Raw genomic sequence first — 14,979 nt, forward strand, 5'->3', positions numbered from 1 at the left:
AATCTTGTGCCATGTGATAAGTTTTACCATCTGCTTTTAAAACTGGTCTCAAAAGAGTACACCATGAAGAAAGCAAATGCTCAATGACACCAGAGTTCCATAAACCAGTCAGAATTTCCTCCATCCCTTCATCTGCATCCTTCACCACCAGTACTGTGGTCTGAAAACTTTCACTCCTGCAGTTACCTGAATCTCCACCGTGGGAACAGTGGAGGATGAACCAACATCAAATTAACCTGTGGAGCATGAAGCGTCAGGGAGCGTTCTTAACATCGCCTCTGCATCTTCATGATCCGTCTTCCGTCTTCTCTGTGATGTCTGACAATGCAGACATTCTCTAGAACTGAGGAGTTAGTCGTTGGAGGCAAGGTTAACCTGTAAATTTTTATTGAGGGAGAAAGTTGAACACCTGAAAAAGCACAATTTTGACAGTTTGTGTTGTTAACGTCCCTTTTAGTCATGGGTCCGAGTTGCCGAGCCTCATGACCAGGGGGAGTGCTAAATCTATGTGAGATACAGCTGTGTCTTACATCCGGTGCCATTGCAATTGTGAGTGTGTGAATGAACAATGAAACCGTCACACCCTCAGGACCAATGTATATGTAAGTGGATTTTAAATGCCACATGTGGCCTGCTACCTGATAAAATGCTTCCTGATACAGTTGATCATCCTGTCAGTCATAATAGAGTGTGCAGTTCAGGTCATCGGAGGCAGAAAAATATGGCTTCAAGGACAGGATTCATGGCTTCCATACCTGAAATTCATGGAACACACCTGGGTTGTCAGGGGCCTCTGGATCCAGCCGATGTCAGCAGTGGGGGTTGGCTGTGGTGTGTGGCATCCGATCTGAAAGAATGCTGGCTCCTGTTTTGACAAGAATGTCCCGTCCCAACAGATTCACAGGCGTGTGTGGTGAATGCACAAATGAATGTTCCACCATCTGGTCAAAAGTCAGTCGGATGGTCTTTTGCAGGTTTTGAGGAGTCATATGTTCATTTGTCAGAGCAGATGGAGGTAACTGACAGTTTATAGAGGAACATGTTGCACCAGTGTCCACTAAACCCATCATGGGGTTACCTCTGAGCTTGGAAAGAGACCATGGCTCCTGCATCAACAAATGGTATTGTCCGACTTGCCACTCCTGTGGTCCTCGCTACAGTGGAGGAGGGGCTTGGAGTGGTCGTGGGTACTGTTCATTACCGCCACGCCCTCTGCCCCTGGTCTGTGCATTCTGCTGTTGGGTACCTTGTTGTGGGCAGTCGGGCCCAGTTGTCCTGAGCGCCACAGATGCCATTTCGAACTGCTGCTGGGGAGGGGGGGGGGGGGGGGGGGGGTCATGTCTTCATTTGATTAGAGGAGGTGACTCGAGGGTCAGTCACTCCTAACTCAGCTCCTTCCTGTGAAGCCAGAGAACTGAGAAATGCTCCTCTTGTCACTCACCCAATGAAGCAGAAGGGGTTTTCTGTGTAAAGATTTATGAGGTCTCAGGAGGGGTCTGTTCTTCACCTTTCCTGCAACATAAAAGCTATGTGCTGCTTGGAAAAAATATGTTGTTACAGCAGATGTTGTTAAAGCATATTTATTACTGTCATGCTTTGTTTTCACCATGGCCAACACTGTGGATGCAAGAATCAGTTGATTAGTGATGAAAATCAGGAAAGGAAAAAATCCCTAAACTTTTCTTTGGAGCCGGAAGTCTGAATCTGTGAAGATCTTTCCAACTTTACCGAACATCAGCTGCCAGAAAATTTAAAATAATGAATCCATGGTTCGCTAGTGAGGACGCTGGAAAACCAACTCCGACAAGACAAGAAGACGCATCAGCAGCAGAGTTTCCGTGGAACAGGAGGTTGCCTGTGGTGGAAGATCGACTCGAGTGCAGAAACTTCCAGCAGATGACAATGAAAAGCTGTCCATCCTCCGCTCCTTTACTGGCAGGCAGAAACGGGCGAGTTATGCCACACTTCTGGACTGCAGAACTTGAGTTTGGGCTGACTTGTCTGCTTGTTCTTTGGAGCCGCACTGCAACGAGACGGACTCTGACGATGAGGAAAGGGAAGCTGCCGTGTTTGATAGGAATGTAGCCCAGCTGTTCCAGATACAGAAGATGACGACTTTGGTGGATTTTTGGATGCTGATTGATGACTGAAAAAAAAATCACAACTGACTCAGTTTTGCGCTCGCTGCCTTTTTAAAACACACACCAAAATGCATGTTGTAACTGTATATTGTAACTTTAAATACAGAAAAAAAAAACACACCGATAACTGAAACGGCACGGTATAATCCAGTGTTGTTGTATTGTGTGTTATAAAATAATATGGCTTTAATTGTGTGTTGTGTGTGTGTGCAGGTCAGTGTGTGGTGTGGCTCTTTGACTATCACAGTTAAAAATGTCGGATCTTTGTGTCAAACTTGTTCTCCACCCCTTTATGCTAGAAATTCATAAAAAAAAACCGTTGATGTAACGTGGATTAAAACGTTAACCAATGACCCAAGACCAAGGTAAGAAAGTGCAGCGAGGTTTTTTGTGCTGTAAATTTTTCTCATGTGAAAATCACTGCGTTTGTTACCGTTTTAATCCCATTAATCCACGTTACGGCCGCTGTTTCTTTCTATTAAAGCCCCTAAAAGAAAGACCCACCGCTGCTTTGCTGGATTTGACAAGCAAATCTTAGCAGATCAGATCAACCAGAAAGGTTCCTGCCCCCAAGTCACAAACACACCCCCTTAACACTGCGCGCAAACCCAGGCGAGCATGCAAAGGTGAAGTGAGCGAGCAGGATCACCGCTCAGTTAGGATTTCAGGCCTGCAGTTGTAAAATGCGGAGTCGCTCGGTTAGAATTGCACCTGCGCGGTTGAAAGGCTCCTCACTCAGTTCCTGAATACGCCCGCTCAGTTGTCTTTACACCCTTTCACTTTATGGCTGAGATGAAACGCCATAGACTCGGCCAAAAACACACCACATATTTGGGCAGGGGACAAGCGGAGAAGACAGAAGCAGGCAGATTTCTAATCCTTCAGCGGATCTCTGTCTGCGGCTGTAACAAGCGAGCAGACAGAGAGCTGTCGGCAAAACAATACCCGATAAACTGTTGTGGATTCACTTCTGTTCTAGCTTTCTTTTGTTTGCAGCAACATTTTTTGGCTGTGATCACTTTTTGTTTGCAGTTAAATTTTTTGTTTGTAGTTGCTTTTTTTTTTTGCTCAAATCCTCGGCCACCGTACTCAGACATAAGTAAAACTAAGGGGAAAAAAAATCACATTAAAAATAGCAAACACTGTTATTCCGATCGTTTGAAAGCCACTCATATGTACTAAAAACATAAAACAAAACGTTCTCTTTATGGCTAGAAAGGGCAGCGGACCTCCATTGGAGGTCACAGTTCTCTTCCGTATTGTTTGCGGTCCATGCATCCATGCAGTCCATGCTCTGGGAAGGCGGTTCAGCAGCTTTGTTCTGTTAAAAACCTTCACTCGATTAATATACAACGTCCTCCTCTCTGTACAGTGAAGGGTCAGGTCGTTGGGATTGAAGGGACGGAGCGCCTGTCCAGTAAGACCACCAAGATCAGGGGGAGTATGGGATCTATGCAGTTTTACCGAGGGCTGTCTGGTCTCTATATGACTGGAGCAAGAGCTTGGTTTGCATAGCCGATATTAAGTCAGCCCTGTTCAACCTACTACTATGATGGAATCAACCTGGATGAATGAGAGTCTTCATGTTCTGAATATTCTGAATGATAAAGCATTTGATTGTTGTCCAGAAAAGTGATTTTCATTTCACAATTTCATCTTTTGTTCAATAGAGAAGCTGCTCTGATGGATCTGAAACAGATTATTAAAGTGGAACCCAAATCAATGATGATGCTCTCGACGTGATTTGTATTGAGAGCAGGGAAGGAGAAGCTAGAGGTGGAGGTTTGCCTTGGAAAGGAAAAGAGTGAGAAAAAAAGGTGGAATATTTTATGTATCTAGGGTCAACAGTCCAGAGTAATGGAGAGTGTGAAAAAAAGTGAAGAAACGAATGCAGGCAGGTTGGAATGAGTGGAGAAAAGTGTGATGTGTGATGGAAGAGTTTCAGCTCAAATGACAGGAAAGGTCTAAAAAACTGTGGTGAGACCAGCCATGTTGTTCTGCATGGAGACACTGAGGACAAGACAGGAAGCAGAGCTGGAGGCAGCAGATATGAAGATACTTTGGATGTTTTGGACGTATCCAGAGGAGTGACAGGGAATATATAGATAGAAGGATGCTGAGTCTAGAACTGCCAGGCAACAGGTCTAGAGAAAGACTAAGGAGGATGTTTATGGATGACATGATGACATGAATGTAGCTGGTGTTAGAGGAGAGAATCCAGAAGACAGAGTTAGATGGAGGAAGCTGAATAACTGTGGCGACCTCTGAGGAAAAAAGATAAAAGGAAAATAAGTTTTGTTTATAAGATTTAGTTTGAAACATTAGAGTCTGCTTCACGGCAGTCTAAATACAGAACAATACAGAATCCAGTCTGAGTTCAGGACTTGATCCAAGACAATGGACTTTTCCAGTCTTTCAGCAAGAAAAATTCTCTACAAGATGCGAGACCAAAATGATGAAAATAGACAAAGTTCATCATCTTATGACTTCATGCTGCAGCAGTTTTTATATTTTCTTCTTCATCTGGTGTGAATGATGTGATGGTAACACTTCAACCAGGAAGTGACCATAAAATGCAGAAATAGAAAATGTTTCTGCACTGAGACCATGTGACTCTTCACATCCCAGAAGCTGATCTTAGTGGTTTAGAAGAATGAAGACATTTGCTGTTAGAAGAGAGGACACGGATGAACAAAGAGCAGAACTACTATCAGTCAGTCCACACTGTGAGTATTCTAGACTTACCAGAATCAGAACATTTTCATTTCTTGGTGACTGAAAGAAGTTCACTGCTTTGTGGACAATCTGGACTTGAAGATTTCTCTGCAGCACATTTGAAGAAAAGTACTTTGATTGTTTTAGAAGCAAATCTTTACTTTGCTTTTCCTAAAATCTAATGTTTTTTTTTTTTTTGCTAATAATGATTAAATGTCATTCACTCATAATTAAAAACCATTATTAAGATTTTTGGAGTTAAATTTTTATTGAAATAACATTTTTCTTGTCTTTATTAAATCAGTTGAAATACTTTTTGTCTTCCTTCTCAGTCGAGGACGTTGTGACAGTTGTGTTATTGTTGTCTTAAAGAAGGAAACTAGAAGTTAGTGAGTCTTTTCCATTCAATATTTACAGAAAACATCATGTTTTTTTTAGTTTCTCACAGTTCTTTGCTTTTCCTGAAGCACACTTTCATTTTTCTCTTTTCCATCAGGATTTTTTTTCATCAGTGTGATTTGATTGTGAGGATGGGACACACTCTGCTCTGTAAACTGGAGTTCATCTGTGAGTTTTTCACAAGAACTTTTGCTGTTTTCATCACATTCATCAGGAAAAATCTATGTTTGAACTAAATTGTTAGAATTTCATGTTTCAACTGCATGCAGCTGTTTTCTCCACAGGATTCAGCTGAACTCTATCAGGGATCATGATGAACAGTTTTCTTTAGAAAGAAATCATTTTTCTTTGTTTATTCACTAAAACTTTCACATTATTGTTAGAGAAACCATTGACTTAATGTCACATTCATTGACAGTTTTAGTTTCATTTCTTTCTATTGTTGAAATATTGTATCAGTTTCTGAATCTCTGATGTTTCCATCTTTCATGTACAGTAGTGCTGTATTCACTCCTCCACAGTGGACACACTGAAGGTGACACTTTTGGACTTTTTGTTGTTTCTTTTCATAGTTTTTACATTCATGTCAGTTTAAGTAGCATTTTTAGACAAAAAACCTGATTGATTTTAAAATGTTAATGTTTGGTTTTGTTGGTGTTTATCTTCATTTAAAAAAGTTTTTTGTAAATTGTGGTTTTGTGTTTGTTCTAGATGCTGAATTGACCTTTGAACCCAAATGGTCATCTTTCTTTGTTGGAGAATCTTTAACCTTCAAATGTGACATGGAGGAAGGAAGAACAGATGACTGGAAATACACATTAAAGAAAAGTGATTGGACACTTTATTCTGACGTCACACAACAAGATTTCAAAATAAATCTGCTGGATAAAAGTCACAGTGGTGTTTATCAGTGCTGTGGTCTCAGGAAGGATTCAGATTATAAAAAGTGCAGCAACAGAGTCTCTATACGTGTATCAGGTAATTTCTTAGTGTGTTTCAGACAAGACTCGTTTTATGAGAGAATTTATATTTAAAAATGTATTTAATGAATGCCACTGATGCAGCATGATTCTCATAATTGTTATATTGAAATGTCAAACATTGCAGACAGAGCCAGAGCCACACTGACAGCAGCAACAACAACTGTGTCAGTAGGAGACAGAGTGACACTGATCTGCTCTGTGGAGAAATCTGCTGGTTGGAAATATGAGTGGTTCAGAAGAACCTCACACACCTCTGAATACAGAATGAACGATGGACTAAATGGAAACATCAGAGTTTCACAAGGAGGAATCTACAGATGCAGAGGATTTAGAGGAGAACCAGCCGTCTACTCTGATCCAAGTGATGAAGTCACCATTCAAAGAACCTGTGAGTGATTTCACTTTGTTGAAAGCTTTTCACAATCATTGATTTTAACATTAAAATGTGTTTTAATGTTTTTAAATCTGATGGAAACAATTTCCAACAAAGTCAGTGTAACCCAAAAACCCAGCTGGTCTCAGATCTTCAGAGGAGAGACGATCACTCTGACATGTGAGGTTCAGGGAGGTGAAGGAGTTCAGTGGGAGTATGAATGGAGAAGACCTCAGTCACAGACATTCAGGACAAAGCAGAAAGACTGGACTATCACAGCTTCCATCAGTGGAGACTACAGCTGTAAGAGCAGACCCACAGATGATTCATATTCTGCAACAAAGTGGAGTAAAGCTTTAAGGTTGTCTGTTTTAGGTAAGAATTTCATACTTAGTTGAATGTAAAGTTTTTTTCTTCTACTTTTACCAAAAATTAGAACTTGTAAAATGTTTCTTAACTTTTCTATAAACAAAAAATAAAATGATTTAAAAAATACATCAACACTGATTTAAAAAGTATATTTTTGACAGGATTTTATTTTAAAATCACAATTTTACAATCATGGATTTAAAAAACAGAGAAAATCCAGTTAGAAACATAAAAAAAGATTGTTGTCAGAATAATTATTACTAAATAATTTATGTACAGAAATTGTTCATTTTACAACCAAGGAGAATAAGTTTACTGGGTTTTGGCTTAAAACTATGGAAGCGATTCTGTAGCATAAATAAAAAGCAAAGTCAAAACCAGAAATGCTTTTTCATTTTCAAAATGAAGCTGCATTTTTTGACTCAAAATTAAAAAGAAAAAGCAATACTTCAAAATGCTTTTTCATTTTATACTTCAACCCAGCTTTTTCTGTCACTTAATTAAAATGATAAAGAAAATGGTATTTGACATTTCATTTTCAAAAAGGTCACTGGTAAATGTGTAGCATAATTCATTTAGAAATGTCTAATTTGACATTTAAAATGGATTAACAGAAATGCTTTTTCATTTTCAAAATGAAGCTGCATTTTTTGACTCAAAATTAAAATGAAAAAGCAATACTTCAAAATGCTTTTTCATTTTATACTTAAAACCGCTTATTCTGTGTCATAATTAAAACGAAAATGCAAAGAGGGGATTGCATTTGCATTTTAACATCCACCCCGCGCACCTTGTCACAATATTCATTTCGACTGACTGACGCACACACACGCACCAGGAGCAGACTGTGTTAGCGGCAGAGACGAGGGTTTTGTGATGGTTGTGAACTTCTGATGAGTTTCCACAGCTTCTCAGGACTAAGTATCTGCATGTCCGCCTTCTGCGGTCCTCCTCCTGACGCATCGCGGACAAGCTTTGTTCTTCGGACCGCCAGCTGCCATCGCACAGCGGAGCGGGAAGCTCCGATGATCGCTGAAGGCAGAAATGCTGCTACGATCTGAGAAACCATCAAATGAATTTGTGTTTCCAGTGGTGTCCAGAACAAAATAAAGACTGATGTAATTCCCACATATTCACATATTTATTTGCAGCTTCGCGCTGAATTTGCTGTTTGATGACAGCCAGAGCCCCATCAACAGATAGCAGATTTCACCATGCTAAATGTTTGCTGGTTGGACAAACACTCACTCAGCGCTAAACTGCAGGAGACTATCTTCTAAATGTGCTTTTATTACAGTTAAGACTATATTTAAGGGCCTGCTCTGCTCGATCATTTGTTTGTAAATCCGTGCGGTCAGACGACGCTGAAGTTTGGTTGCGATTCACAGCTTCTGATTTGCGAGGGCACTAAAGGAACATTCTGCTGCATTTTTCACATTAAGATCACCTAAAACCGGGTCCTGTTCACAAACCGCTGGACCTGAACTGCTCAAACCTGGACTCCTGGATCTTAATAAATCAAACAGCAAATTCAGCACGAAGCTGCAGATACATTTGTAAATATGTGGGAATTACATCATCCTTTATTTTGTTCTGGACACCACTGGAAACACAAATTCATATGATGGTTTCTCAGATCGTAGCAGCATTTCCCCCTTCAGCGATCATGATCAGGAGCTTCACGCTCCGCTGTGCGATGGCAGCTGGCTGTTCGAAGAACAAAGCTTGTCCGCGGTGCGTCAGGAGGAGGACCGCAGACGGCGGACATGCTGTTATGTAGTCCTGAGAAGCTGTGGAAACTCATCAGAAGTTCACAACCAACACAAAGCAGTCTTCTCTGCCGCTAACACAGTCTGCTTGTGGATGTCTGTCTGTGTCAGTCAGCAGCCGGACACACGGAGAAAGCAGTGACGTCATCGCCCCGCCTCCCCTCTGCTAATGCTTTTAAGAAAGTCAAAGTCAAAGTCGGCTTTATTGTCAAATATGCTGCATCCATAAAGACATACAGCACAGATGAAATTTCTTTCCTCTCACCCCACAGTGCAAGCAGCATATAAAATAATAAATAAATAAACGACTTAAAAAATAGATAAAAAGGCAGCAATAAGAAGAAGAATAACAGTAGTCTAAACAGTGCAGAGAGCAATGAGATGGTTAAAGTGACAACAGTGCTGAGAACAGTAAGTGGATGAGTCATTGATGGCAGTCTTTGGTGAAGGTGGTGATCTGAACTGTTGTGAAAGTTTTCAATGTGAGCTTGTAGGTTGGAGTGGAGGGGCCAGAGGGGGGAGGGCAGGGAGGGAGTTGAGTGTCCTTATCGCCTGATGGAGGAAACTGTCTTTTAGTCTGCTGGTTCTGGCCTGGATACTTTGCAGCCTCCTCCCTGATGGCAGCAGGTTGAAGTGTCTCTGGGATGGGTGGGAGGGGTCCCCTGCAATCCTGATGGCTTTGCGGGTGAGGCGGGAGCGGTAAATGTCCGAGAGGCCAGTAAGAGGGACACCAACGATCTTCTCAGCTGTTTTCACAATGTGCTGCAGAGTCTTCCGGCATAATGCGTTGCAGGCTCCGTACAACACGGTGATGCAGCTGGTCAGGATGCTCTCGATGGCCCCCCTGTAAAAGGTCTGCATGATGGGGGGAGGAGCTTTGGCCCTCTTCAGTTTACGGAGGAAGTACAGGCGTAGTTGGGATTTCTTGGCCAGTGATGCAGTGTTTTGGTTCCAAGACAGGTCGTCGGAGATGTGCACCCCCAGGAACTTATTACAACAATTTTCCCAGGGTGGATTTGAAAATGCAAATGCAATCCCCTCTTTACATTTTTGTTTTAATTATGACACAGAATCAGCGGTTTTAAGTATAAAATGAAAAAGCATTTTGAAATATTGCTTTTTCATTTTAATTTTGAGTCAAAGAATGCAGCTTCATTTTGAAAATTAAAAAGCATTTCTGGTTTTGACTTTGCTTTTTATTTATGCTACAGATTCGCTTCCATATAAACTAGAGCTGTGACAGTGTCGAATTTTTGATAACCGCGGTGATGAACCACCAGGGGGCGCGGTGTCGCGGTTAAGATGGAAACATGTTATGAGTTTTTCTCTATATTTTTATTAAAGGCATCAAAATACATGACAGGAATCCTTTTAGACTATAAAAGTAAACAAACATGTTTCTATCTAAGAAGATGGTCACATATTTTATTTCTTATGTTTTAACAAGAAATCATCAATTTAAAGTTTATCGTGATTTTTCTTGTAAATGTGTTTTAATATTAATAGAATCTGTTTCTTTTATTGTTTTGAAATCTATTCCAGATCCTCCAAAGGCTCAGATAAGTAGAAATGGAGGAACTCTGACCTGTTCTGTGAATCCATCATCATCTGGTTGGAGTTATTATTTTTACAGAGGAGAGAAAAACCAGGAAGTGCTGACAGTGCAAAATACTGATTTCCATTCTAATAGAGAAATCAGAGTTTCACAGGGAGGAGTCTACAGATGCAGAGGAGGAAGAGGAGAACCAGTTTATTCCACAGAGATCAGTGATCCAGTCACCATTGTTGGTGAGTTTCTTTGTGTTTTCTTTCTTCATTATTGAAATAATCAGCATGAAAACTTCCAGACCTTTAAGAAGTTCAGACATTCACATTTATTAGTCATTGAAGTCACTCACTGTTCATCTGAGGAGCTTCTTCACTTCTGACTGCTGGTGAGGAAGTTCTCTTTCTTCTGTTCTGACCATCTCCAAGCTTTGACACAAACGTTAAATAACTAGTCGTCATGTGATCAGATGCAAAGGTCAAAGATCCAGTTTGGATCAGGATGGTGGACTAATGTCTCATTATTCAAAGAGAGTCTTCATGTGGTTTAGTGCTGATGAGTCTGGTTACTGCTCTGTTATTGTGTCAGTTGTGAATGGGAGCACAGATTCCTGAGAAAAGATGTCAAAGATGACAGAGGACAGAAAGTGGGTCACCCCCCCCCCCCCCCCCCATGTTTCTCCATTTGGACATAGATTTTTATTTATTTATTTAAGGATGCCCATTTGTCTTATCCAAAGGTAAGACTACTCTTCCTGGCGTCCGCATTAAAGGAATCACTCAAAAACCTTTCACATTGAATGAACATAAAAAAATTATTAAAAGGTTTTCCACCTGATTAGAAAGCTTGACTTGAACAAAAATGAATCATATTGGTCCTACTTAATGTACTTAGGTTGGGTCAACTTAATGTATTTAGGTTCAAACTAATAAATTTAAGTTGATTCAATTTAAACACTACTTTAACTTAATATTGTTGCTCACTCTAATAAGAAAAAAGTTGACCTAATTTAAATGAATCACTACAATTGGTAACACGTAATTGTTTAAGTTTATTGAACTTAAATTTGTATGTCTACCCAACTCAATATGTGGATCTAACTTAACTTGTTTGTTATATTTTCTTTAGTTTTGTTTAAACACCTGAAATTGACACACTTTTCTAAAGTTCAACCTATTGGCCTTGTAATTTTCATATCAAATAGATGAATTAACCAGCAATGTCCCGCATTTCAGGATAGGAGTTCATGTGTAAATATCTCTGTCTTTCATATTGGATCACTGGTGTTTTACTGAACAAGGGGGTTGATTATCATCCTCTCCCAAAATAAACATAACACTTTAAATTACTAGTTAAAAGGGAGTAAAACAGCTAGACAACAAAACACATGGACAAAAACTCACACTTAATCGCCAATCTGCCCAGATAGACAAAGAAAATGGTATCCCACAATGCCTTGGGATTACTAATATAATCCAATTTAATGGTATCATGTTGGACCAACATGATTGAATTTAGTTACTGCTAAATTGATTATTTTTATGTACAATCGACATGATTCCTTCACGTATGATTTACAAACATACAATTTTCTGGTTGAAATGACAAGTTACATTTCTGTAAAGTTGATTGGCTGGTAATTTCCTTTTTTTGAGTATACACAAAATCAGCAAAATACATACATGAAAAAACAAATACAGAGGAAATTATATATTCAAAATAAATCTCAAAAAACAAAAATATGAGAATCTATTTTATTAAAACAAATGACAATTGTGCAGTGAAATTATGTTATAAGATTTCGATTTTTTAAGATTAGCTTTAAAACTCTTTTGGCATTTTTCTACTTTGGTTTCTGAAGGCAGCATGTTCCAGTATGTAATTGACATACATGACAGTTTTTTAGGGCTCTGGTTCGTGGTAGAGGGAGAGTTAAAGTAACAGAAGCTTTTCTAGTGTTAAATGATGTCTTATATTTTGCAACAGCTGCAAAAATAAGCTAAAGGGTTTGTGCAGGGTCCAGATTTTATGCAGAAACAAAATCAGACTACATGCAAACCTGTCCTGAACGTTCATGCATGAAAGACACGGATGCATCCAGTCTGTATTAGTCCTAAAAGGACAACCCAGAGCTTATCTTGCAGCCCTGTTCTGCACTTTCTGAACTCTTTCAAGCTCATCTTTGTTTGCATTTGACCCAATAGCAGAGCAGTAATCTAAGTGACACATGACTAAAGTCTTTGATCTCTCTCCTTCATAAGTTGATTTAGATCAACATCCAACCAAGGAGCTTGACTAGATCTCACAGTTACTTTCCTTATTGGTGCATGTTTATCACATATGGCTGAAAATAATTTATAAACATCTCTAGAAATGATTCTGCATGTGTGTGACATAGTACTTTGTACCATTGCACTCTCACCATTTAACTATAATGTTGTTTATTTTCATAGTTTTTACATTAATGTCAGTTTAATGCATCATTTATAGACAAAACCTCTGATTGTATATTTTTATTAATAATAGATGTTCTTTTTTGTTGTTTCTTTACATGGTAAAATCAAGTTTTTTAATTCAATTGTGTGTTTGTGTTTGTTCTAGATGCTGTGTTGACCTTTGAACCCAAATGGTCAAATATTTTTACTGGAGAATCTTTAACCTTCAAATGTGACATGAAGGAAGGAAAAACAGATGACTGGAAATACACATTGAAGAGAAATGATTGGACATTTTATTCTGACGTCACACAACAAGATTTCAAAATAAATCTGCTAGATAAAAGTCACAGTGGTGATTATCAGTGCTGTGGTCTCAGGAAGGGTTCAGATTATAAAAAGTGCAGCAACAGAGATTCTATACGTGTATCAGGTAATTTCTTAGTGTGTTTTTGATATGACTCATTTTATGAGAGAAATTATATTGAGGAGTAAATATCACTGAAACTGAAAAAAGACTTTTCACAAAAATACACCTGAACACTTCAATAGTTTGGTGTGTTTGTGTGTGATGTGTGTTTTTAACATTACTCATTTTACTAATATTGTCTTATTTTTGGTATTATTATTATTAAAAGTAAATGTTTTTGTTAAATACCAGAAGAAAGACCCAGAGCCACACTGACAGCAGGAACAACAACTGTGTTAGATGTTGGCCTCTGTTTAGACGGATAAATACATCTATTTTTTTGAACTCCACAGCACACAAACCAAAGGCTGAACTGAAGATCACAAAGTCTCCAGTAGGGGGCAGAGTGACCCTGAGCTGTTCAGTGAAGCCTTCATCATCTGGTTGGAGTTTCTTCTGGTTCAGAGGAGAGAAACCCTCCAAACTGCTGAGAACACAAGATGCTGATTTCCTCTCAAATGGACAAATCAGAGTCTCACAGGGAGGAGTCTACAGATGCAGAGGAGGAAGAGGAGAACCAGTTTATCACACAGAGTTCAGTGATCCAGTCACCATTGGTGAGTTTAAAAAGGTTTTAATATGAAAATATAAAATGTTTAAAGTTTATTATTTTGAATAATATCTATAAAACTGTTAAGTTTTGGTTCTAAAGCTCTTCACTCTTATTTTATAAGCAACACGTTTTCTTTACTTTTAACTACAAAGTCACTGGAACAAATTTGTCTTCTAAAAAGGCCAAAATGAGCCCTGCTGTAAATGTAAACACATATACCTAACAAAAGGATGTTGGTGTGACACTGTCTGCTTGATTTGAAAACAGCTATAAAATGATTTAAAAATCAAAAACAATTGTTCTCATCTTTAACGATTAAACTACTGTTTCCGGTTTTTAAAGTTTTGATCGGCATCTATTAAAATGAACTGAAGGGAGGGGTATTGGTAACCATAGCAACTTAATGACAAGAACAATTCTTGATGAAAAACCAACATAACAGTGGAATAGACAGAATTGAATAATATTGAGTCCATTTCAGCTAAAGAGCATTGCTGTGTTTCTGTTGCAGTTCCTGCAAAAATCAAAGTGTTGCACGCTGACAGAGTTGGTCCATCATCTGTAAAAGTGAAACATTGACAATAAATGATCTCTGTTGAAGAGAAGCTGCTGATCATTTCTTCTAATAGTGTAGTTTGTCATAGAGGCTCTGTCATAGAGCAGCAGAAGTCACAGCAGAGCAGCAGAGAGGTCAAAACAATCATGAAGAAAGTGAAAAATCTCCTGCTTCATTTCTGTCTGACAGCAGAGTTATCAGAGTTCTGTCAACCTGTGGAGCTTCTTCTATCAGAACCAAAGGTGTCACATGAAAGAGTTTGGTCAGAAACACAACAAAGTCACTAAAAACAACACTATTTCTCCACCAGAACCTGTCCTGAGAGTGTCTCCATGGTGGTTGAGTCCTGGAGCCTCAGTGACTCTGAGCTGTGAGGTTGAACATGTGTCTGCAGGATGGAGCTTCTACTGGTATAAAGCTGTTCCTGATCTATCACACAAGTCTGGCTCTTACAGCTATGAGCTGCTGCCTGCTAGCTCCAATGGGACTGCAGACAACTCATGGACAGACACACACAGCAGGATATGTGTGCAGAGCTGGAAGAGGAGAGCCACACTTCTACACTCTTTACAGTCAGCCTCACTTTGTCTGGTCTGGAGGTCAGACTTCTGATTGTTGTTTCATTTCTGTCAACACTGAATGATTTCTCTTCACATTTCTAATGCTGTCAG

General features: G+C 39.3%; 2 protein-coding genes and 1 long non-coding RNA gene across 3 annotated transcripts in view; 2 read left to right on the forward strand and 1 right to left on the reverse strand.

Annotated features, from left to right (window-relative positions):
- Positions 1-14,979, forward strand: part of LOC144987372 (uncharacterized) — a 215,991-nt gene that overhangs the window by 189,912 nt on the left and 11,100 nt on the right. The gene's annotated exons all lie outside the window — the stretch shown is intronic.
- The window catches only part of LOC144987366 (uncharacterized), a 96,286-nt gene that overhangs the window by 44,961 nt on the left and 36,346 nt on the right, over positions 1-14,979 (reverse strand). The gene's annotated exons all lie outside the window — the stretch shown is intronic.
- On the forward strand, positions 1,100-13,186 carry LOC144987303 (uncharacterized). The gene is made up of 3 exons (XM_078936643.1): positions 1,100-1,187; positions 10,292-10,555; positions 12,897-13,186. Exons 1-3 carry the CDS (start codon positions 1,100-1,102, stop codon positions 13,184-13,186), a joined length of 642 nt encoding a protein of 213 aa, XP_078792769.1.

This window comes from Oryzias latipes, chromosome 18 (genome assembly GCF_053564925.1).
Source record: "Oryzias latipes strain Hd-rR chromosome 18, Olatipes_Hd-rR_3.1".
Taxonomy (NCBI): Eukaryota; Metazoa; Chordata; class Actinopteri; order Beloniformes; family Adrianichthyidae; genus Oryzias; species Oryzias latipes.

What these genes read in the sequence shown, in the direction of transcription:
- LOC144987303 (XM_078936643.1), top strand. Translation starts at nt 1,100, where the DNA reads ATGGCTCCTGCATCAACAAATGGTATTGTCCGACTTGCCACTCCTGTG. An exon ending in GGGGCTTGGAGTGGTCGTGG is followed by an intron (nt 1,188 to 10,291) that starts GTACTGTTCATT and finishes AATCTATTCCAG; the next exon opens with ATCCTCCAAAGGCTCAGATA. An exon ending in TGGTGAGTTTCTTTGTGTTT is followed by an intron (nt 10,556 to 12,896) that starts TCTTTCTTCATT and finishes TGTTTGTTCTAG; the next exon opens with ATGCTGTGTTGACCTTTGAA.